The 23,435-nt window shown below is 45.6% G+C and overlaps 1 protein-coding gene across 1 annotated transcript in view; it reads right to left on the bottom strand.

Annotated features, from left to right (window-relative positions):
- CACNA1B (calcium voltage-gated channel subunit alpha1 B) overlaps positions 1 to 23,435 on the bottom strand; it is a 252,226-nt gene that overhangs the window by 126,045 nt on the left and 102,746 nt on the right. Inside the window, 7 exon segments of the mRNA XM_078149926.1 lie at positions 4,313 to 4,419; positions 8,106 to 8,173; positions 10,293 to 10,410; positions 14,210 to 14,282; positions 15,181 to 15,312; positions 20,462 to 20,574; positions 21,991 to 22,103. Coding sequence (XP_078006052.1) covers positions 4,313 to 4,419; positions 8,106 to 8,173; positions 10,293 to 10,410; positions 14,210 to 14,282; positions 15,181 to 15,312; positions 20,462 to 20,574; positions 21,991 to 22,103 — 724 coding nt within the window.

The raw sequence follows: 23,435 nt of genomic DNA on the forward strand, positions 1-23,435 counted from the left end.
TCTAACGTTTTCGTAGGGACCAACAGCAAACATGCTGGACCATGTCCCTTGGCCAGCTTGCAGTTCTGTTCAGAGTTGAATATCAGGACCAGGAAGGAGCTGAAGATGAGGAGAAGGGGCAATGTTGGAAGCTAGGAATACTGAAGTCCTTCTGAGTCACAGTCCAAATCTAGACAACTTGAATTGCTAAAAGTTCATGAGTGGGAAGTGAGTCTAATCATAGTAGGATTCCAAAAGGAGCTGGTCTCTTTACGCCATCAGCTCCCCATTAAACCAAAAAGACATAGATAAAGGACTCACAGACCTAGCACAGAATGTGTCGTGGAACACCATCCACCATCCCAGTGGTCAAGGAGAAGGATGGATGTCTGGAGCTACTGTAATACTCAGAGTCAGTTAATAGTCAAGGGCGAGCCTCCAAAACAGGGATATATAAGCTTTTTTGTCTTCCTTTTCCTGACAAATGACCTTTCCTCTGCCCCAAGGGAATACATTAAATTAAAGTCTTTCGGATCACTGGCCAAGCTCACAATGCCCTAGCTCTGTTCTGCAATCTGGAGGCCTGGGAAGCCAGACCTCTGCATTGCTTTATCCCTCAGATAATCAAGTACCATCTTTTTATCCTATTTCTCAGACCCCTAAACAGACAAATCTTGAAGGGTTGGTCTCCTCTCCATTTGACATCACTTTCTCAAGGCCTCTGTCATGATACTCATGGAATTCCACACCACACCTGGCAGACCAGAACCAGCACTAAGAAGCATCCCCACTCCCTACCCCCACATGTCATCATCATTCCATTCCATTACTTACCATGACTGTGCAGAAAGAGGAAAAGAAAAAGAAAGAGATAGAGAAACACAAAGACACACAGACAGATGGACGGACAGACAGACAGACAGGTGGACATCTGCCTCACTGGGCATCATGGCTTTATATTGGACGGCTGTACCACAACAAAGGCAAAAAAGCAAACACTGGGAAACCCACATTCACATCCTCTCTTTCCCTAACCTCAAACAAATATACACAGATAATCAGAGATACACACACACACACAGGCATATACACAGGTGCATACAAAAAGACACACACACACACACACACACACACACACACACACACAGAGGAAGAAACACGCATCCTGAAACACTCAGGGAGGAGAGGCGCATTGGAGGCTAAGGGGAGGACCAAAGAGGCCACTAGAGGCTAAGAACATCTCCACTCATCTAAGAAGCCTTTCATTTCGGATTTGCTGGTGATTCACAAAGTTTTTGCAGGGGTTTGGTTCAGCTTTCATGACTGACAGCCATGCCCAGTGATGGTTTATAAAAGACACAACCACAGAATCCAGAAACGTGAGGCCAGAGGAAGCCTTAATGATGGTCAGAGCCTGCAGAAGATAGATATAGGCCCATACTCCCAACCCTGCTCCCCAATATATGTACAAAAGGGACAGAGACAGAGAGAGAGAAAGAGGAGAAACGGTGCCCCACAAAGGTGAGAGTCCTGGGGATTTTCTTGGGTCTGAATCACCCTGAATATGGGGCAATTATGGAGCATGTTCCCCTGAGGCTCTCACACAGGGTGTCTCTCCCTCCCCGGGGGAGGAGGTCTCCTTGCCCATCACAATTCTACAAAGAAAAAATTCAGGGGGCCCCAGTTCAAAGTTTTGACCAATCTGTTGTCCCTCTCCCTTCACTCAGAAGCCTCCCTGAAAAGCAATTCTGTCTATAGATGGTCTAGGGTTCCCACTACTAAAAGTGACCATAAAACACAAGCTGAAGTTTGGGAAGACCGTCAGTGTGTGTAACGCACACTCACTGGACTGAGGGTTTCCACCCTGGGCCCCAACTGGGACCCTCCCTGATACCGTGCCACCTCAAAGACTACTATGGAAACATGAAAGCCAAAGGCTAGAAGGTGGCATGATACTCATCCCCAAGCTCTGAGGCCAGGAGTATGTTTGAGGGGCCTATTCCCAGGACAGGTGATCTTTCAGTATCCCAGGGGCAGCTGAGAAAGGAAGGTGCTGATATATGTGCTAGGCACAGCCCCTTTTGTACACAGCATTGGTGCAATACTAGGTGGAGAGAAGGAGGTAGGGAGGAGGAAACTCCAAGGACAAAGGGAACTTAGGAAGCTTGGATTTTCCAAATTTCCTTCCAGTTAAAGGATCAGCCAATTTGTACTTCCAAGGAGCAGGGAGGGGAATGGGAGAGGGTTCTCCTCCTATCTCTGCTTCTCCCAACATCTGTGCACCAATGAATGCCTCCCTGAAAGTCCACCCAACTGCCCTCCCCTCCATCTTATACAGGAGCTCAGGTCCAGGGTGGGAGCAGGCTCACTGCTGTACACAACAGAGGGCTTCAGAGGGAACGGGGGACAAACTGAACAAACTCACTCACCTCTAGAAACAATAAAGCATGGAAAATGCTAAACAGAAAAAAACCACAAAGCCCGAGTGAAACCATGAGCTGAAACGGAGCAGTCAGAACATTAAAGAGTCAACTTGTCTTGATTCATTATTACTTTCAAACAGACATATTTCCAAAGAATTGTTGCCCCTCCCTCCCCCCTGCCCCCAGCCCTTTGTTCCCAGCATTAACCTGTCATAGTTAGCTGGGAGATGTGTCTCCCCAACAGAGTTCACCAGGTGAAAAGTTTAGAAAAAATGGAAATCAGTCCTACGACATTTCTCTTCTATCAAAAGAGGACTCCTATCCCTGAGGGCCACAGGATGAGGTAGGGAGTGAGAGTTCCAGCAATCCAAAACAAGAAAGATTTCATGTTTGTGGGTTTCACTCTTTACATGTGGTATGATCATTCTCATCAACGACTGGCCACCCACTACCTTTCCACAGGTCTGTTCCTTGAGCTCTCACCCAACTACCAAACTGAATTCTCAGCCCAGTGGCTGACGTGGGAAAATCTTGCCCAACAAAACTGCAGAGTAATAAATGAAATATGAGCAACAGGGGAAGTAGTGAAGTAAACTGCTTTCAAAATTATTAAGTTCCATTCTCCAGGACCTCCCTGGGTAAAACCAAACTAACCAGACCAAGACAAATGAAAACTAACAATGAGCTGAAGATTTGCTGGCTGGTGGTCCATCAATCACTCGCATGGCGATGAAAATGCCAAACCCTCGGCAGGAGAGACTCACACAGAGGCAGCCTTTAACCAAAGACCGCATTTTTACATTTTTCTGTCCTGGGAAAACTGAGGCCCAGAGAGAAGACAGATAAGTGCTAAGTATCAGAGTTAACATTTGAACAAAGGTCCTTTAGCACCAAGTCAAATTCTTTTTCTAAACCCTTTGGTTTTAGCTGATCTGATCTCCATCAAAGCCTAGGAAAGCATTAACTCTTTCAAAGCTGTAGGGTACTTAGCACCAGGTGGCTCTAGATTTATAAAAAGAGTCATTGCTGAAAAGCTGAATGTGAGGTAAAATTTCACATATTATTTCCCTACTTCCCACTGACTTACAATATAAAATCAGAGATATGTCCCTACAAGGAAAAACAAAGAAAGAAGTACAACAATCTGAATTTAAAAGGTGATTTTGTTTGGATTAGGTTAAAAAGAGGCTCAGCTCCCTGGAATCAAAACATCTTTCTTCTGGTTACCTGGACAAGGTAGAACTAGGAAGGAGACAAGCATTTATTAATCTCCTACAATGTACTAAATGCTTTACAAATATTATCTTATTTGATCCTTACAACAACCTGGAAAGTAGGTGCTATTCCTATCCCCATTTTATAGCTGAGGAAACTGAGGCAGACAAAGGTTAAGTGACTTACCCAGGCGCAAACTGCTAGAAAGTATCTGAGGCTGGATTTGAACTCAGATCTTCCTGACTCTAGGCTTAGCACTCTATCCACTGTACCACCTACTTCCTCTGTCTTTCTCTGTGTCTCTAATGGCATCTGTAATGGTAGACCTCCAACTCTGACTCTGACATTCCTGGTGGATCTACCATACAACTTAAGGTTTCATAAGAGAACAGGGCAGGCTCCCAACACTTCCCTATCTCCACCCTATCAGCTAAAGGCAGGCGTCTTCCCTTCAAATAATCTGCTTGCTCCATCATCTCAGAGTAATGGTGAGGCTTCACCTGGTGAACTCTTTTCAGGGGCTCACGAGGAGTGGAGGGAGAGAGAGCCCCAGACTCTGCCTTCTTTCTTCCAGGTCTGGCCATGAGAAAGCCAGAGCATAGTAGTCAGTGAGCCACAGAAGCTGCACCCCAGCCCCTGCTCTATAAAGTAGATCCCCATTCCAGGCGACCCCCAAAGCAGAAAACCACTCTTACGCTGCTATGGAGATGTTGGCAGCAGACAGGGGGCTGACTTCAGCGACCTCCTTGGCCTTCTGCAAAGCAAGCTTCTGATTGGCTGCTTCCTCCAATTCTTCCTCATCCTGTTTGGAAAGTCAGAAAGTTACAAAGTTTACAGGCCTCTTTTATTTCACCGAAGAGGAAACTGGCATCCAGAGAAGTTTTGTAATGTGCCTAAGGTTACACAGCACGCTAAAAGGTCCCTTCAAAGGGTTGGGTTTGGATACTTGAAAGCCCAAAGAATGACCATTGTGGTGAAGATGTGAACTTAATAGAGGGTCTGGTTGCCATGACTTTTCTTTGTGCAGCCTGGAATCAGATTCCAAAATCAAACCCATAGAATAAAAAAAATTTTTAATAAAAAGATTAAAAAGGCAAAAGAATCTGCAGCGACCAGTTAATCAGTGAACAATACACTTAATAAGCCAAGTCTGTGTGTTTGCACTATAAAGAAGGGAATGTGAGACAGTTTCAGGGTTTCATTAAAGAGATTTTTTGGCTTATAAGTGATTCTGTTCTTTCCTAGGTAACCACAGAGAACAATGCAGTGCCTAAATCAAGAAGGCTCCAGTCCAGAAGCCCATTTGTCTGTGATGTGGGACAAGGAGAGAAGGATTGGAAATTTTATATAATCATTTGAAAGAGTCAGTGCTGCCTCACAATCTAATTTAGGAGATTTGGAAGGGGTCCAGAGTTCCAGTTTAATTAACCTAATGAAAGCAATTAAAACTATTTCTAAAGTTATAGCATGTTCCACACACTAATACAGCTGGAACTCTGGGGGGAGGGTAGAGAAATTCCTAGCCTGGGGGCTTGTGACACCTGTGGAACAGGCTTTTAAAAGCACCTCCTCTCCCCAAACCCCCACCTTTCTTCCCCTCATCTTGCAAATAGCCACAATTAGTACTTAAATTATAGTAGATTACAATTCATTTTGTCTCCGGTATTGGGGAATTTGGAAACACTCCAGAGTCAACCACCCAGCACCCAGTGCATCTATCCATCCTTCCTCCCACATGGGCATAAGGGACAACACATTGATTCTGACCAATAGCATCAGGGGAAGGAGAAGAAAAGGTAAGGAGAAAGGAATAAGCATTTATTAAACACCTACTATGTGACTGGCACTTAAAATACATCTTTTCATTTGATCCTCACAACAACTCTGGGAAGTAGGTGCTACTATTATCCTCATTTGCAGTTGAGGAAACTGATGCAGACAGAGATTAAGTGACTTGCCCAGTCACACAGCTAGTAAGTGTCTGATGCTGGATCCAAACCCAGGTCTTCCTGACTGAGAAGCTACGCATTCTATTCACTGTGCCACCTAGCTGCCTCTAACAGCAGTCTCCCTATGAGGAAGTGTATATACACCTTTCCTTCCACATGAACATTCAGGACAGAACATTGATTCTGACAATCAGGAGGCACTATTCCAAATGGTATGATGGAAAGAATCCTGCTACTTGCCAGCTATGTGACCTTGGACAAGTCGTTTAACCTCTATGGGTCTCAGTTTCCTCATCTGTAAAATGAGCACATTGGATTAAATTGTATCTAAGGTCTCCTCGGGCTCCAGCTCTGTGAGGTTAGAATCCTGGCTGTCAAGATCTGTGACCCAGACAAAGCAGGGCTAGTCTCACTGTGGTGAGAGGAGGGGTGTCAAATACTCCCCTTTGTTCTCTGATGCCCTCATTCCCTTTATATGTCCACTCACTTTACCAAACACTTTCTTGCTTTCTAGCTAAATTTCCAGCTTTCTCACTGTGTTTGTAGACTCCTGACTATATTTGTCCCTTCTGGCTAGAGTTCTAGCTTTCTAGGTGGTTTGGGTTTTTTTTTCTGCTATATTTGTCATTTTCTAGATGTGTTGGAAGAAGCCTAATCATCTACTCCCTGGGGATCTGGGGACCTGGCCAGTGGATGAAGGCAGACTACTGAGGCCGGCACAGGGCTTGCTGGTGGAAAAAAAAAATAGAACTTTTCAGCTCCTAGCTAGTGGATAGGGTTCCAGTTCCTCTAGAATATATGAATTCTCCATGCCATTTCCAGAAGCCATTTCAAATACCCTAGGATCAGTTCCTGGTATTTATCCAATTTGGTTATGCATTGCCCAGAACTCTAAACTTTGTGATGTCTGTGGGTTTGTATAAGAATAAAAATAATACTAATAATAGTTCACGCATATAAAGCGCTTCACCGTTTGCAAAGTGCTTTACATATATTATATCATTTCACCCTCACAGTGATCCTGTGAGATGGGTCAATCATTATCTCCACTATACAGGTAAGAAAACTCCATGGCAGAGAGATTAAATGGCTTTCCCAGGGTCACATGGCAATTAAGTACTTAAGGTGAATTGGTTGTCCCTATCCAGTACACCAGGGCTTCTTAATCTAGAGGCCACAGTGGATAGCTTTCAAGGAGTCTGTGAATTTGGATGTTTTCACTAACTTCTAATTTAGCGTTTCCTTCAATTATTTAAAAACATCATTTGGGAAGGGTTCTGTAGGCTTCACCAAACTGTTAAAGGGGTCCGTGACACACACACAAAGGTTAAGAAGCCACATATGATACCATAGCACCTTTCTGCCTCAGACCAACAAGCTGTATTGCTTCCTACCAAGCACTCTTATGGATGCAGTATCCTAACAATTAGGCCTTCTGCAGTACTGTGTCTGCCTGAGTGGATAAGTAGGACCCAGACTGGCGGGTGCCTGAAGTGGGCACTACCAGCCTGTTCACATATTGGAATATGCAACTGCAAGTAGTCACTGGTGTTCAGATGCTGTTCCAACCAGAAACTTACCTCCCTTCTGTAGCACTTCTCCAAAGAGCTCAGGTGTGGATCCAGCACAAAAAAAAAATTGACCTAAGTCTGGCCAGAGCAAATGATTCACATGTGGATTTCTTGGGGAGGGGGGTGTTAATGGGGGGTTGAAGGGTCTTCGAGGGCTGTGAAGCTGGATAGCCCAATGCCTGTGGCCTGGCCTCAGAATGACCCTTGAGCCCCAAGACAGAATCTGGAAGGGGCAGGGCTGGGCAGGGGAAATACATTGCCCTTTTAGGAAAACAGCACCCACTTCTGGGGTTACATTTCTAAGAGTTGGAGTGGGGTACACTGGCTCACACTTTGGGCAAGTGTCACAGAAGGCAACCCATAGTTTTTCCTGCTATGGTCAGGTCCTCAGGAAAGAACTGTTTCAAGATTAACCTTCTGACCAAAAAAAAAAAAAAGAAGAAGAAAAAGAAGAAGAAAAAAAAAGTGGTTCCTACCTATAGATCAAGGAATTTTCTTTTCTGCTTAGTGGTTAGCCTACTGCTAGGACAACTGGACAGAGCTCCAGAATTTGACCCTGGAGTGGAACAATGTCCTCAGCCCAGACCACTGGCCCATGCCTTTAATTCACACACACACACACACACACACACACACACACACACACACACACACACTCACAAAACTAGAGCCACTATGTACCTTCTGCAACTCGCTTGAGAAAATCCCAAGGAGAAAGCTGAGGAAACAGGGATCCAGGGAGATGATCTCCATGCCTAGATACAATTTCCTTTTCCAGCCCTGTTCCTACTTGGTAGTCAAGGCCACTCACAGGAAGGTCAGCCCCAGCCTATCTCTTAATTCCTGGAGAATAGACCAGAGGGGCTTTTGCTTCCAGTCACATGCCCTGGTCAGGAGACTGAGAAACCCTCTTCAACTGCCCCCTACCTCTACACCCTGCCAGCTATTCATGCCTACTCCCAGCTCACCTTGGTCAGTTCCTGGGCATTGGCAAGATTGTCCACAGCAATAGCCAGGAAGACATTCAGAAGGGTGTCTGGTCAGGTTCCAGCTAAGGAAGGAGCATCCAGATAAAGCCCCCACATTCTCCTCTATCCCCTGCTGTGGGCCGTGCTGGCACTAAGATTGTGCTCTGTGATGATATGAATGCCCACACACCAACCCTTCCTATCCACTCCTCGTTCTCCTGAACAGAGCGCCATCAGAAACTTCCCGACAGATCCCTTTATAGCAAAGCCTGATGGTTTCTCCAAAGGAAGTGGTCCCACTCCCTGGCACTGCTTCTTCCAGAGAGGACATAAGCCAGTTAGGGGTCATTCCCCTTTTCCCTGTGGCAGTAGAAACTCAGTCAGTTATCAAATAATAACCATGACAATAACTCCCATTTATATAGCACATTAACGTTTATAAAGTCTTCCAGTTTCCATTTCCATGGCAACAAGGAAGAGGTTCTGAGACTCTGAGAGGGGTCAGTGCCATAGTGTAAGCCACTGTCTGGCATATATACATGACTGTGTTTAAGATGGTGGCTAGGTCAGTATGTGCCTGTGTAACAATGGGTGTGCCCAAATATACATATATATCACTATGTACAACTGTGGTCTGTATGTAACCCCTTGTGACTATGGGGGTTGTCTATATGATGGGTGTGCCTGTGTATATAGCTAGGGGTATGCATATATGAGTCTGTGTATAGCTATGGATATGTATATATGTGATTGTAGGTCTGTCTGGCTGAATATGCACAGGTGTGTAACTGTAGGCATGCATTTGTGTACGTCTATATTTGGCTATAGGTATGCATTTGTGTATGTGTGTGAATGTGGATCTGTCTTTGAACGTATGGGTATGTAACACTGGGTACTTCTACGTGACTTTGTACATTGGACTTGGCCTGATATATATCTATATACATATATATACGCACACATACACACATATATGTGTGTGTATATATATATACATACACACACACACACACACAAACTATATGCCTCTATGTAAAAGATAATAACAGAGATGTCACTGTTGCAATGATAAATGTGAGAAGCTGGGCCAGCTCCCTCATCTCATAACATCTTTTCTGTCTCTCTACCCACTCAGACTTTCTGCTTCAGTCACTCTCCTTGCTGGGTAGACAAATCTCTTGCACATTATCCTTAACCCTAATTATCCCCAACCCTAAGCCCTCTTTATAACTACCCATCCACCATCTCATGGCCTGCTCCTTCAAGCTGCAGGCCTGAGAAGCCCACCCTATTTAAGCCATGATGTCACTGATCCCTCTTGATTCTGGCAACCCCTCCATACTCAGCTGCCGATAGTATCAGGCTTCAGAGCTAGAAAGATCCTTAGGGATTATCTGATCCACTGCCCCATTTTATAAGTTAAGAAATGGAGGGCAAGAGAGGAGAAGTGACTTACCCCAGGTCAGATAAAATTTAAATGGCTGAGCTAGGATTCTAACCCAAAATTGTGACTCTGAATCCTGAGCAATAAGGATGAGCTCCCAAACATTTGAAACCATCCTGATTTATCCTTGCTGACAGCATTAGTTCTTTCCCTTTCCCTTTGGGTCTGCTCTCCCAGCAGACTGGGAGCTCCCTGGGAGCAGGGCGCTCCTGCTCAGCCTCTGTGTTCCCTGGACTCTGAATTCCCTGAAAAGTCCAGCATTAGGCAGGGCTTTGTCCATGTTTTGGGGGATGGCAGGCAAAACATGGATTTGGCTAATAGACTGGACCCCAAGGGTCTTTAATGAGGGCTTTTGGAACTCATGCAGTCAGAACCAGATGGCTCCCTCAGAAGCCACCTCATATGTTACCCAAGTCTCCAAAAAAGGATCCCTAACCTATCCTCAACTACAGGCTAGCATGATCAGGAAGTGAGTCAGGCTGAAGCTACTTTCCAAAGCTGCCCAGACCCGTGAGAGTGGAAAAAAGCCAGGTTGGGCCACTAACCACCCACCCCACACTGCAGGAGTGAGAGCTGCAAAGAACCTTAAGGACCATCTTCTAACCCCTTCACTTTAGATAGGAGGAAGCCCAGTCCCAGAAAGAGGACACATCTTGCCACCGGTCATCCACCACATCCAGTGCATCATTCAAACCCAGGTCCCCTGACTTCGACACTGAAGGCCCGTCTCCACAAAAGGATACAGTTTCCAAATAGTGTCAAGATGATAAAATAGAAAGAAGAGAACATTCCTTTGCTGACTCCACCTTGGGATTCGATCCCATGATACATCACCACATTCCAGTCTTCTCCTGTCAGGATCTGTAGAGTGAAATGCAGAGGAGAGAGTCGAGTGTGTACACACACACACACACACACACACACACAGCCCATAGTGAGAGCTCACAGGCAAGGGGGCCAAGAAGAGTCCCTGAATCCCTAGTCAAGCTTCCAGCAACCACGTTGGAATCTTACCCCACAAATTCTCCAACATACAAGAGCAAGGAGGGAGATGTGCCCACACAGAGACAGGCATGTAGAGGCACAAAGAAGCATGTCCTTCCAGCACCACCACCCCTATAGGAGCCCAGAATAGGTCTTCAAGGGTTTCTGAATCAGGTTAGAATCTGAAATTGGAAGGCACCTAGATGGCTTTTACAGTTAGGGAGACCACTGGCACAAACCTCGCCAGCCTTGAAAGAACAGACCACACTTAGGTCCACTTTTCGTCCTTTATTTCTCTAAAGGGTACTTTGTAACTTGAGGATTTGAATGTGTCTGTGTAGACTGACTCCAAGATCCTCAAAGCATCTTGTTTTGAATGGAACTTCCCTTTCTCCTTTCTCCTCCTGAGTTCTTTTATATAGTAGGATTGTAGTATTTGGTCCCTGGACTCCCAAAGGTTCTATGGATACATTTCAGAGTTCCATGAACTTGGGTAGAAAAAAAATTTTTGTCTCTATTTTCAGTAACCTCTAATTTAAATTTCCTTTGGTTCAGAATGTAGGTAGTAAACGCTCTTCTGAGAAGGGGTCCACAGGTGTCACCAGACTGACAAAGAGGCTACAGCTAAGAACTCCTTGTTATTGACCTTTGTGAGTTTATTTTAAATGACACAACTTTATTCAAGCTATTAACTCAATGGTTTTGGGGGGGATTTTTTGCTGATTCTTTAAGATTTTTAAAGTAAACCATCATGTCATCAATGAGTGGGAATAATTTTTGTCTCCTCTTTGTCAGGCCCACACCTCATTTCAGAGAGCCCTGCCAGGGCCCCTTATCATGGAACAGCAAGGAAAAAGGAAAGCTGCCTTCTAGGACAGGGGAGATTTGGGCACATTCGAAGGAGACTGGTAAGGAGACGCTATTGGTGGCAACTTGTGCTCAGAGGCGTTTGCTGGGTCAGGGAGAAGGGATGGAGGACAGGGATCTGGACAGAATGTCCCCGTGGCTGTCCTGAATGCCATATGCTGAGGCTGTGGGTGGGGCAAAGGGAGGATGTTAGAATATAATTCCAGGACCCCAGGCTCACCAAGCAGCTCATAGAGGGGAAATAATTATCCAGCAAGTCTTTTCTTAGCCAGAAGCACTTGGTGTATTGAAAAGGTCTTAAAAGCATCCTTTTCTCTAACTTTGAGATAGTCTGCAAATCAAGTCTTTTGCCTTAGGGGAGTAGAGGTGGCTGTGAGAAAAAAGGCTACCCTCCTAGAAAGGGGCCCTGGAGACCATCCAAAAGGGGAAGGTTTTAGCAAAGGGCCTTACAGCCAGGCTAGACCCCTGAACTGATAAAAAAAAAAAAACCATTTCTGCTCTAAGAGCTGTTCATCTTCTAAGACCATAAGAATCTCAGAAAGAGACTTCTGTAGCACAACAGAGAGCTGCCCCTGAGTCAGGAAGACCTGGGTTCAAATCCTTCCTTTGACATATACTGACTGCAACACTGCACAAGTTACTTAACATCCCAACACCCTTAAAGAAACTAGTGAAGACTATACGTTGAAGAGAAGGGAGCAACCTACATTGGTAGAAGGGACTTCCTCACCTGCAAGTTCGTAAATGGATAAAATCACATATGTTTTGCTTTGTTATATTTTAAAAGAACCTCAGAGATTTTATCCCAGGTCAGACCCCAGTTTCCTCTTGGCCTAGTACTTAGCCTCAGGCAGAGGCACCAAGGGACAGGTTGGGAAGGGACAGAGCGAGCTTCAACCTTCAGAGGTTAAGGACCATATGACATTTTCTCCACCTTCTCCTGAGCTTCCAATTGCTTGACTCCTACCAGTCCATCATTCCCTCCCTGGCTATCCTAGACTCACTCTGTCTGCCTCTGCTCAGAATATCCCAGTGAGGGCTGCCCCTCTGCACCTTGGGCTTCCTCCCTTCCCCCTTCTGACCTGCCGTACAACCTGCTGTAGCAACTCTCAACGGCCCTCAACTACCTTTTCTCTATTCCTGCTCTCGGAAAGAGCTACATAACCAGGAATGCAAGAGAGCCACAAGCCATTGTTCAACTTTCAACACAAGTATTTACACCTCAGAAATCAGCATTAAACATTTATTAACACATCTCTGTAGTGTACTAGAAATACGGCTTGAGCTCAGCAGGAGCTCAGTAGGGACTGAAGTCATCACGAGACTGGCAGTGACTGGTGACTAGAGGCTAATAATAATAATAATAATTTCAGTTAATTCAGGCTGTTTGTGATGCCATTTGTGATTTTCCTGGCAAAGATACTGGAGTGGTTTGTCATTTCCTTCTCCAGCTCATTTTACAGATGAGGAAACTGAGGCAAATAGGGTTAAGGGATTTTCCCAGTATCACACAACTATTAAATGTCTGAGACCAGATTTGAATTCAGGAAGATGAGTCTTCCTAACTCCAGGCCCAGTACTCTATCCACTTTGCCACCTAGCTGTGCTTTTTCTTTCTTTTCTTTCCTTTTTTTTTTCAATAGATAAGTAAACTAAGGCCCAAGGTAGGGAAGTGACTTGCCCAAGGTCACAGACACAGATAGGAAGCAGCAGGGTCTCAGTTTCCTTATGTGCAAAATGAAAAGGAGAAAAGAGGTAGGACTGGATGATTTTACAGAGGAGGAGACAGCTCCAGAGAGGAAAGGGTATTTATTTAAGGTCACTCAGGTAGCAGAACCAGCACCTGAAAACAGATATTTTAGTTCTAAGGCCAAGGATCTGCCTGCTATGCCTTGTTGCCACGCCAATTCCAAACTACTTTCTGTCTCCTGAAGCTTTCACATTCCCCTGACCCAAGACTTCATTTTCAGTACCCCTGACTTCTGCCTTGCTCTGAAGATTGCAACTCTCTGATGCCAACTCCCTCATGTACTTGTGAAGCTTAGCATGCCATTATCCTTAAATTTATTCTCTCCTACTTCCTCCAGGCTCAGAGGAAGAGGTAGACCTCTTTCTTATCAAGGCTGATCTATGCACTGATGGGCCTCAGTCCCATCCCTCCTTGCTTACTTTATTCCATCCCTCTCCCAAGTCCCCAGGTGGCTATTTGCTAAATTCCCATTTGACTAATAGACATCAAGCCTTCAAACTGCTCCTGACAAAAATTACTGTCCTCTGTACTAGGTGAGCCTGGGGAGGAGTCTCCCCTTTTTAGCAAGATAGGACAGCATTTAGGACAGCCAGAGTATTACTGCGTATGAAGTACTCTCTAAATGGCCCCCAAGCAAAACTGGGAAAGAAGTCTGAGGGGACCCTCAGTTCCTATTCCCAAACAAGGAGCCCCACCAGGGAGCTATTACACTCCTGACACCCAGAATTGGACCACCTTATCCTGTATGAATGTCCCAATTAAAGCATGCTGAGACTGTGGAATCTGCCATTAGACAACAGATCTATACTTTTCCAGCTCTCTGGAGACCATGAACACTTTCAGACAAATGCTGGACTAGACTATTGGGTTGGGCTGTTGGATCCCAGTTCCCTGGAAACTGGAAGTCTTTATCAGAACAAACCACGCCCAACTAATTTGTGTGTCGGGGGTGGGAAGGGAAGGTGTCTCCATATCCCCTATCCCTGGAGACTGAGTACCTGACTAGAATAGTCCACAGCAGACCACGCAGATGGCACATCCTGGAACTGAGAGCCTTACCTGGAATACAGTGAGAATTGCAGCCGGAAAAGTATCAAAGTTGGTGTTTGGGGTCTCATCTCTAAAATTGAACCTGAGAGAAACAAAAAGTCCGTGGGAAGAGGCAGTCCGTGATGGGACTCAGCTGGCTGCCTCAGAGGCTCCCACACATGCATAAGTAGTCAGCAGGTGAACCCATACTGTGCCTAAATTTCTACCACATCAGTGAGTCTTCTACATTCGTAATTCTATACTGGCAACCTCACACTGTTCCTGATCATGCTTTATCCCACACCTCAAGACCCCAACTCTTCAGGAACAATTACCCCAGAGCCCTTGGGACACAGAGCTCTGAGGCCTGAGAAAAAATACCACCAATGGTCATTTGATCCTTTCCTGGACATTTCATGAGTATTCCCAGTGCAGAAGTTGGATTTCTCAAAAAGATTTTGCTAGCCGTTACAAGGGAATTAGATAAAATGAAACAGATTTACAGATCACAGAACTGTCAGGTTATAGGGAATGGAAATCTTATCCTAAGATATCACTAGTGTAGCTTCAGAAGCTGACCCAGATAATAATCTAAACTCCACAGTCTTTCAGCCAGGCTCTGTCCATGGCCACCTAACACACTGCCTCAGCATTCTCCTGGCTCCCTCCAGTACCAGGCAGATTAAGAACAGGCCCAGGTCTTAGAACAACATCATCATGTAGAACCTCCTCCAGTGAGTCATTATTTACCAACAAAAGGTAATACAAAATGGTGGCCAAGGGCAATGGCTCCATTGACATTATTATTTTCATCTACTTCTGTCTTGGACCCAACTCTGTACTCTTCCCAAGCCGAGGCCACCGGCCCTTCTCACTACACCACCCTCCCCAGGATGATCATTGATGAATGCCATCATTGATGAATGTGCCACCCACTTGGATGAGTCATGGCTCACAGGCCCAACATAGATAGGGAGAGAAAGGTCATTTCATCTACTTACTGTCCTCCAAAGAGCTGCATCCCCAGCAGGGCGAACACCACAATGAACAGGAAGAGAAGGAAGAGCAGGCTGATGATGGATTTCATGGAGTTCAGCAGGGAGACCACCAGGTTCCGAAGGGAATTCCAGTACCTAGAGTGAACAAGGACCAAGCTGACCTGCAAGACTAGACTCTTGGCCACTGTCCCTCTGCTACACGTGGGATGAGAGCCAAAGTCTCACTCTAGGACAGCCCTAGCCAGGCATATAGGAAGGCACTGCCCCCAGTGATGTGCCTGTCTTCTTGTCTCCATTTGCCCTCCAGTAAATGGATTTCTGGATTCTATGGGCCATGCTCTTATACCTCTTACCTATGGGGTAGGTAAGACCTGGATGGATCAGGGAATAACTTAGCAGCCACAGGTAATTTCTGGCTCAGTCACCAGCTCCTAGAATCGCAGGCTTCAAGCTAAAAGGGACCTCAGAGACTATCCAGTCTATGGCTTCTTAGCCTGGGTTCATGAACTTGTTTCTTTTAATATTTTGAGAACAGTATTTCAGTATAATCAGTTTCTTTCATAATCCTATGCATTTTATTTTATGCACTTAAAACCATCATTCTGAGAAGGGAACTCTAAAGACTTTGCCAGATGGCTAAAGAAGTCTATGAAACATAAAAAAGATTAAGAACCCCTGATTTAGTCCAAGCCCTTCATGTTAAATTAAGGCCAGAGAGGGAGGTCCCTAAGTATTTTGTATCTGATAAAGAGACAGAAACCAGGAGCTCCTGGGGAACACTCAGAGGCACACACATTCTCCCTCCCTCCCTCCCCTCCCTCCCTCCCTCCCCTCCCTCCCTCCCTCCCCTCCCCTTCCCTCCCTCTCTCTCTCTCTCTCTCTCTCTCTCTCTCTCTCTCTCTCTCTCTCTCTCTCTCTCCCTCCCTCTCTCTCTCTCTCTCTCTCTCTCTCTCTCTCTCTCTCTCTCTCTCTCTCTCTCTCTCTATGTGTGTGTGTCTCTGTCTCTCTCACACACACTCTCTCACTCTGTCTGTCTGTCTCTCTCTCTCTGTGTCTGTGTGTGTGTCTCTCTCTCACACACACACTCTCTTTCTCTCTGTCTCTCTCTCTCACACACACACACACACACACACACACACACACACAGGAGGAGTCATCGTATTTAGCAGCTCGGGGGCTCTACGACATGCATCTCTACTGGCATGCCACTGTTCTATCTAATAAGGAGCATCCATGGAGATTTGGGAGCTGAAGGTGGGCTGAAGATCTGAGGCTGGTCCCACAAAGCAGCCACGTGGTTTCTTATGCCATTTCATGCAGAAAACAAAAGAAAGAGAGGGAGAGAAGAGAGAATGAAGAAAGAAAGAGGGAGAGTATAAAAAGAGGCAGAGAAAGAAGAGAGAATAGAAAGAGAGGAGTATCTGACCTAAAGTAGCTCTAGGTGTGGATGGGAGATGGACAAAAATACATGATGGAAGTAAATCCCTGAAGAGAGAACAAAATCTCAATTCCTTGAGAAACAGAGGGGTATGTCCAAGAAGGGTGGTCTGAAAGAATAAGAACCCTTTAGAGGAAAGAGTCTTGGTGTCTGAGGCCCAGAGTCCAGGTGCCAGTTCTGACAGCTGCATGACTCTGAGAAAGTCACTTTTCCCCTCTGAGTCTCAGTTTCTTTGTCTGTAAAATAAGGATAATCGCATATAACCTACCCCCCCCACAGGACTGTCATGAGGAAAGCATTTTATAAAATTTAAAATACTATTGGAAGCGTGAGTTATTATGATTACAATTATTATTACACATTCCTCACACTACTACAGGAAGTGAGAGTGGGGAACCACAGGAGATAGGAAATTCACCCAGGAAGATGGGGGAACTTCATATTAGGCAACAGGGAAAATATTGTGCCCAGTCAAGGTGAGGGACAGCCACTCTGACACTCAGTCCAGAAGGAGTATCCCTAAGCAAAGCCACTGACAGCTGACCAAAAATTAGAAAGAAGCCAGGCAACAGCCACCAGAGGCCATCACCAGAGAAGGATGATGTGGAGACTCAAACAGAGCGAGAAGCGAGAAGCCCGGCCCAGGACATCCTCTGCAGTGCCAAGAGAAAAATGGAGGGTGTCCAAGTGAAGGGGCACTGGGGAGAGGGGGAAGCTGAGGCCTGACAGATAGATTGGAGGTTTTATGTCCTCCTTTAGAAGGTACAAGCATTTTAGTCAGGCACTGTGTTAAGTGCTTTACAAATATTATCTGGTTTGATCTTCACAACAACCCTGGGAAGTAGGTGCTATTATTAACCCCATTTTATAGTTGAGGAAACTGACGCAAACAGAGGTTAAGTGACTTGCCCAGGGTTACACAGCTAGTAAGTGTTTGAGACCAAATTTGAACTCAGGTCTTCCTGACTCCAGGCCATACCACCTACTACCACTGGAAAGATTAAAGAGTCTTGGTCTGTCTAGTTTAGGTAGCCTGAGCACAGTGTTTATAGTGGATTATGCGTTGCTGAGAAGTGAGGGGTGAGGATTAGACCCACTCTGATCTGGGGCATTCATAGACAATGGGAAAATCCCAAGAGGAAGGTAATGTGTGAAAAGGAAGAAAGCAGACAGAATAAAGAAGAGAGATAAGAGTGAAGGAGAGGTGGGGAAAGAGAAGGTAGAAAAGGTGAGGAGGAAGGAAGGAGAGAGAGAAGGGAGAGGAAAGAAGAGGGAAAGAGTGAGAGGGAAAAAAGAGAGAGAAAGAGGAGAGAAAGAAGAGCAGAGGTTAGATAAAAAGAGAAAATAAACACATAGCAGGGCTGACAGTTGCCTGACGAGCATCCCTATCCCCTGGGATGTGTGTGTGTATCCCTGGCCTGAGCAATAGGTAAACCCAGGGCACTTCTCAAGCCACAAGAAGGAAAAATGCCTTTAATCATGGATGTCAGGCATGAGGCCCCTAGCTTAACTCTAGGTCCCTCTTGGACCTTCCTTCTCAAAGCCTAGAGGCTTTGGGAAAGCTGGCTGCAATAAATAGCCCTAGGCCCAGCAGTTGCTCTCATTTCTCATGTATGGGGTCAGACATTTAAAGAAACAAAAACTTCTTCAGAGAGGAGGAGTAATTTACCCAAGGCCACGTGGCCAATAAAGGGCAAGATAGCCCGATTCTATCGTGCCTGGGGTGTTTGTCTTGGCCCCCCCACCCCATCACCACCTGGTGCCTCCGGGCACCACCCCCTCCCCCCATCACCTTGTCTAGAGGTGCTAGAACACCCGGGGGCTTTTACAAAGTTGAAATTGCAGCCTTCAAGGGAGTAATTCACATGCCTTACCAATACGTTTTGCTATGTTCTGGTTGGTTGTTTTGGAAAAAATGACTATTTTTAAATTAATAACTTATGCTTTTATAACATTTACAGCTTATTAAGGATTTTCATGTGATGTCATTTGATTCTCACAATTCTGAGGGGAGTAGGTGGGAAAGGTATGATTATACCAATTTCACAGATGCTTAAATTGTAGGCCTGGAGGGCAGGTGACTTGCCTCAGGGCACCCAGCTAGCAAAATTAGCCAGGGAACCTAGGTCTCCTAATTCCAAGGCCAAGGGCTCTTTTCATGGTACAACACTGCCTATTTGCTGGAGTGACAGGACGGGAGAGTTAGAGTGAAAGGTGATGGAATACCTTCTTACTAGGTGAACCCTTCTCTAAGACTGTCTCCAGATCCCTGAAGCTGGCAATAGGCCAGGGGGAGAACTATTTGGGGCCAAAGATATGAAAATACTCATTATTCCTTATGGCCCTCAGCCAAAACAAGCATTTAATCCACTAAAATCAGCAAGAAAATGAAGGCAAAAGCTACTTTCTTTTCCTCCAAGAACCTCCTTCAAAAGAGCATGTGGAAAGCCGATATGCGTGAACACAAAAAGCATCCGAGCAAATCACGATAAATGTCAAGCCTTTTAAAGCCTTGCATATAAAGAACAGCCGTCATCTCCCCAGAGACAGACACAGAGTGTGCTCAGGATCAGAACAGGAGCCTCCCCAGCTCTGGCCTCAAATCAATGTTGTCCAGGAGCTGGAGAAGAAGGGGCCTGTGTCCAGCTGACCAACACTGTCCATCCTGGTTTCCTAGCTGGGAGGTGGGGAAAGGAGGGGAGATGAGGGAATGGGACCTAGTTTCAAACTGGTGATGTCCATCCATTCTCAGGAATACAGGCAACAGAATGCCAGAATCCTGGAGTTGGAGGAGGTCTCAGAGCCCACCCTGAGTCTAATTATGATGCTCCTGAGGGTGTATTCAACAAATAGTCATCCAGCTTTTGTCTGAACATGTCCAGTAAGGGCAGACCCTGCTCCGCGCCTCCCCCCCCCCCCACAATGCAACCATGATATGCTGTCCTCTTTAATTCCTCCTCCAGGTACTGAAGATACAACTGCGAGTTAGGAAATCTCAGCATTCCAGAGAACTCCACCCAAAAAACCCAGAATTTCTAATGAGAATAGATCCCAAAGTAATTTTAAACTCCTGCTAATAATTGCTGCCTTAACCAGAGCAGCAAAGAGAATTTATTCCAGTAATAATAGCTTCATATCCTGTAGTTAAGAGGGCTTCACACCAGAGATTCGTAAGGTACTATGTGCTGTTGAGCTTTACGCTAGAGACCTGAAGAGGTCTCCAGGATTCTGAGATTCTGTTACCTGTATGGCTAACAGAGTTTCACACCAGAGACTTGGGCAGCCTCATATGCTATAGAATGGGAACAGTCCCTAAGAGGGCTTCACACCACAAAGTGGGAAGTCTCATAGCTATTAGGACTTTGCCACCAAGTAGAAAGAGTCAGTTATCAGGTCTTCACACCACAAAGTAGATAGTCCCATAGCTAACAAAACTTCACATCACAAAATGGATCTCCCAATGACTAACAGGGCTTCACACCAGAGACTTGGGCAACCCCACTTCGGAGCTTTGCTCTAGAGACTTGTATGGTCCCTTGCTAAAAAAATCTTCATGCCACAACAGGATACCCCTATGAGTAATATAGCCTCACACCAGACACTTGGATAGCAAGCTTGTCCAAAGGCTCAAAGACATAGAGCAAACAGATAATTGATAATTGACTCTTTGGGGGGGATCTGGGTAATGGCAAACAGAAAATCTAATTTCCACTACTACTCTAGGATGAGAGAGTCTGAGCAGGCCCACCGGGATAAGAAAGCCATTCAGATGTGAAGACCTTGGAGAAGGGGGGGGGGAATTCTCTGGAGCAGAGATCAAAGGGCTCAAAAACAAGTTAGACCTACTTTGTGACTTTGAAAATCCTCAGCAGCCGGAGAGCCCTCAGCACACTGATACCAAATGAAGTCCCCGGCTTGATAGCTGCCCAGATGACTTCAAAGATGCTTCCAACGATGACCTGTAAGGACATGTTATCACTTACAAAGGAAAGATGCTCTGCCCCATGTGATCCGTGAGAACAAACCCCCTCAATGAGGTGGGGAATGAAATGTGGGAGCTGCTCCCCTCCCCCATCCAGTTACTTTATTGGGGCGGGGAAAGGAAGAGGAGGGATCAGTAAACAGAGAAGAGGCAAAGGCCAAGGACATAAGTTAAGATTGGGGAGGATGGAGCTGCTGGCCAGGAAGCCCCCAGGCCTGGCCACACCCCAGTAGCCTCACCCCCTCTTCGGTTTCAGATCATTCAGAATCTGGGTTTCCTGGGCTTTCCTACCCTAACACAGAGCAACAAACTGTCAGCACCCTCTAATCACCAAGAAGGACCTTCACCCTCCTTCAGTCCTAGCACAATACTCACGGCTCTCAGATGGCCTCCACTTCACTCCAATACCTTCCTCCTCTCAGCACAGTCTCTATTATTATTATTTTGTTCCTCCTAGATTGGGAATGTATTATATCTCCTTGAGGCATGTATATGAGAGATGGAGAGTCTGGGGAGACTAGGCAAACCTGCTGACCCATTCACAGGAGCATAGATAAAGAGCTGGAAATTACCTTAGAAGTCATTAAATCCAACTGCCTCATTTTATAAATGAGGCACAGAACCGTTAAGCAATTTGTCTAGGGTTACACAGCTACTAAGTGTCTAAGGCACATTTGAACACAGGTCTTCCTGACTCCACTATGCAATGCTGAGATTGGTGAAACAGAATAACCAAATCTCACATTTACATGGTTTTTGAATTTACAAAGTCCTTATCTGACACCAATCCTGTGAGGTAGGTAACATTATCCCCGTTTTGGAGATGAGAAGACTGAGGATGAGTGGGGGAAGCATTTTACCCAAGGTTAGATAGCTAACAAGTTTTAGAGCAGTGTCCTGACTCCAGGTCCAGAACTCTTTTCATCCTATCACAGTGCCAAAAGAAACCTAGAAAGTGACCACAAAGTCCTATGCAGGAAATGGAAAGTCTCATGGACCCATGCTTTCTTCCAGCTGAAAACTGTGATTCTAGAAGACAGAGAAGGCTATGGGAGATGACCAGCTGCCTTTGTCAATGGTATTAAGGATCAAGACTTATTTTTTTCTGATCTCTGTCTTAAGATCTTGGAATTTGGTGTTCCTGGCTGAGGACAGAGTGATTCTCCTGAGAGACTGGGAATACCATATTTGGCTAGATGCATGCCAATCTCATTGGGAGACTTTAAACTAAAATGAGAGGAAGGAAAAAAAAAACTACAGGACCGTCCTCCTCCCCTCCCCAAATTTAAAACTAGACACAAGTCAGAAAGCACAACAATTAGGTTCCGCTCTGTGGCCCTCGTTCTGCTCCCTACTGCCACCCAATCTGGGGCCCCCACGGTCAGTCACTCACCCCAAAGTCAAAGCAGTTGAAGGAGGAATGGAAATAATTTCTGGGCCCCAGGCCATACATCTTCAGAGACATCTCTGTGAGGAAGAGCCCCAGGAAAACAAACTCTGCGAAATCTAGAAGCCAGAAAAGAAGCTGGATTATCTGCGGGCCCTCCCTGGAGGCCCCTCAGGTGCCTACTAGACACCTAGATCCTGCTGCTGCATGGCTTCTCCCAGGAAGAAATGGCTTTGCCAGCCTAATCTTCATGGCCTTCCATCTGTGTAGAGACTCATGGCAGGGTAGAACCAATACCCCTGGGACCACAATGCAAGGAGCCGAGCAAAGATAAGAAGCAGTTATGGGCAGCAGGTTAGGTGGCCGGTAGGAGAAGGAGTCTGGATACTGGCCTGCTTCCTCCTTTTCTATGGGCTAGGCATTCAGAAACTCAATTCTACTAGTTCATTCACTGACAATGAGGCTCACAAGACTTGGATTTTGATATATAAACTCTCATAAGATGGTTGTATATACAAAGGCTCTGCCTCTCGTTTCTTATGTAACACATCAGATGGTGGGGTTCTCTGGCAGCCCCTTCCTTCTGAGTTTAGCCAGGACCAATATTTGCAGGTGGCACCTATCCCTGGGAATAGCAAGGGAAAGGGGTGTCCTTAGCCCATCCCAGGATTCCCAGAGACTATTGAGGACCCGCCTGCTAGCCACCTTCTTTATATAGACACAAAAATCTCCTTCTTTAGACTCAAATGAACCAATGCAAGGCAAGGCAAACCAGGAAACTGTTATATACAACTTTCAATGTAAATGGAAAGAACACACACACACACACACACACACACACACACACACACACACACACACACACACCCAAAACCCTAAAAACTGTGTAATTATAATTACTAAGCTTGGCCCTGGAGAAGAGATATGAAAATCGTATCCCTCCCTCCCTTTTTTGCAGAGCTAGGCAACCATGAGTGTGGCAATTACATATACTGGTCAGATTGGATGAAGGTGCTGGTTCATTTTACAGAACTGTCTTTTTAAACCTCTTTTTAATTCTTCATTATGAGGAATGACTTGGGCAGGGGAGTGAGTGGGTGCTTTGCTAGGACTATTACTGTCTTTGTAACCCAAGCACCTTGCACAATGCCCAGCACACAGTTGGCATTTAATAAATGCTTGTTGTCTGTCTGATTTAAGCCAGGTACCTCCTCTTTATGTTGAGGCTCAGAAAAACTCTAGCCCATGGGCCTTAATTCTGTCTGGGTGGCAAGACGTGATCCAAGCAGAGATGTCACCGGTTTATGTCTCCACTGGGAAATTCAGCAAAACTTGAAGAGTAACATTTGAACAGCGGCAGTAAGGAAAAAGTGCATCATTCTCATTGTCAAATGAGATAATATTTCTAGAGCAAGGCGTGAGGGTTTTTCTCCACTAGAAATGAGAAAAAC

Source organism: Phascolarctos cinereus, unplaced genomic scaffold, assembly GCF_003287225.1.
Source record: "Phascolarctos cinereus isolate Bilbo 61053 unplaced genomic scaffold, phaCin_HiC Scaffold_2;HRSCAF=192, whole genome shotgun sequence".
Taxonomy (NCBI): domain Eukaryota; kingdom Metazoa; phylum Chordata; class Mammalia; order Diprotodontia; family Phascolarctidae; genus Phascolarctos; species Phascolarctos cinereus.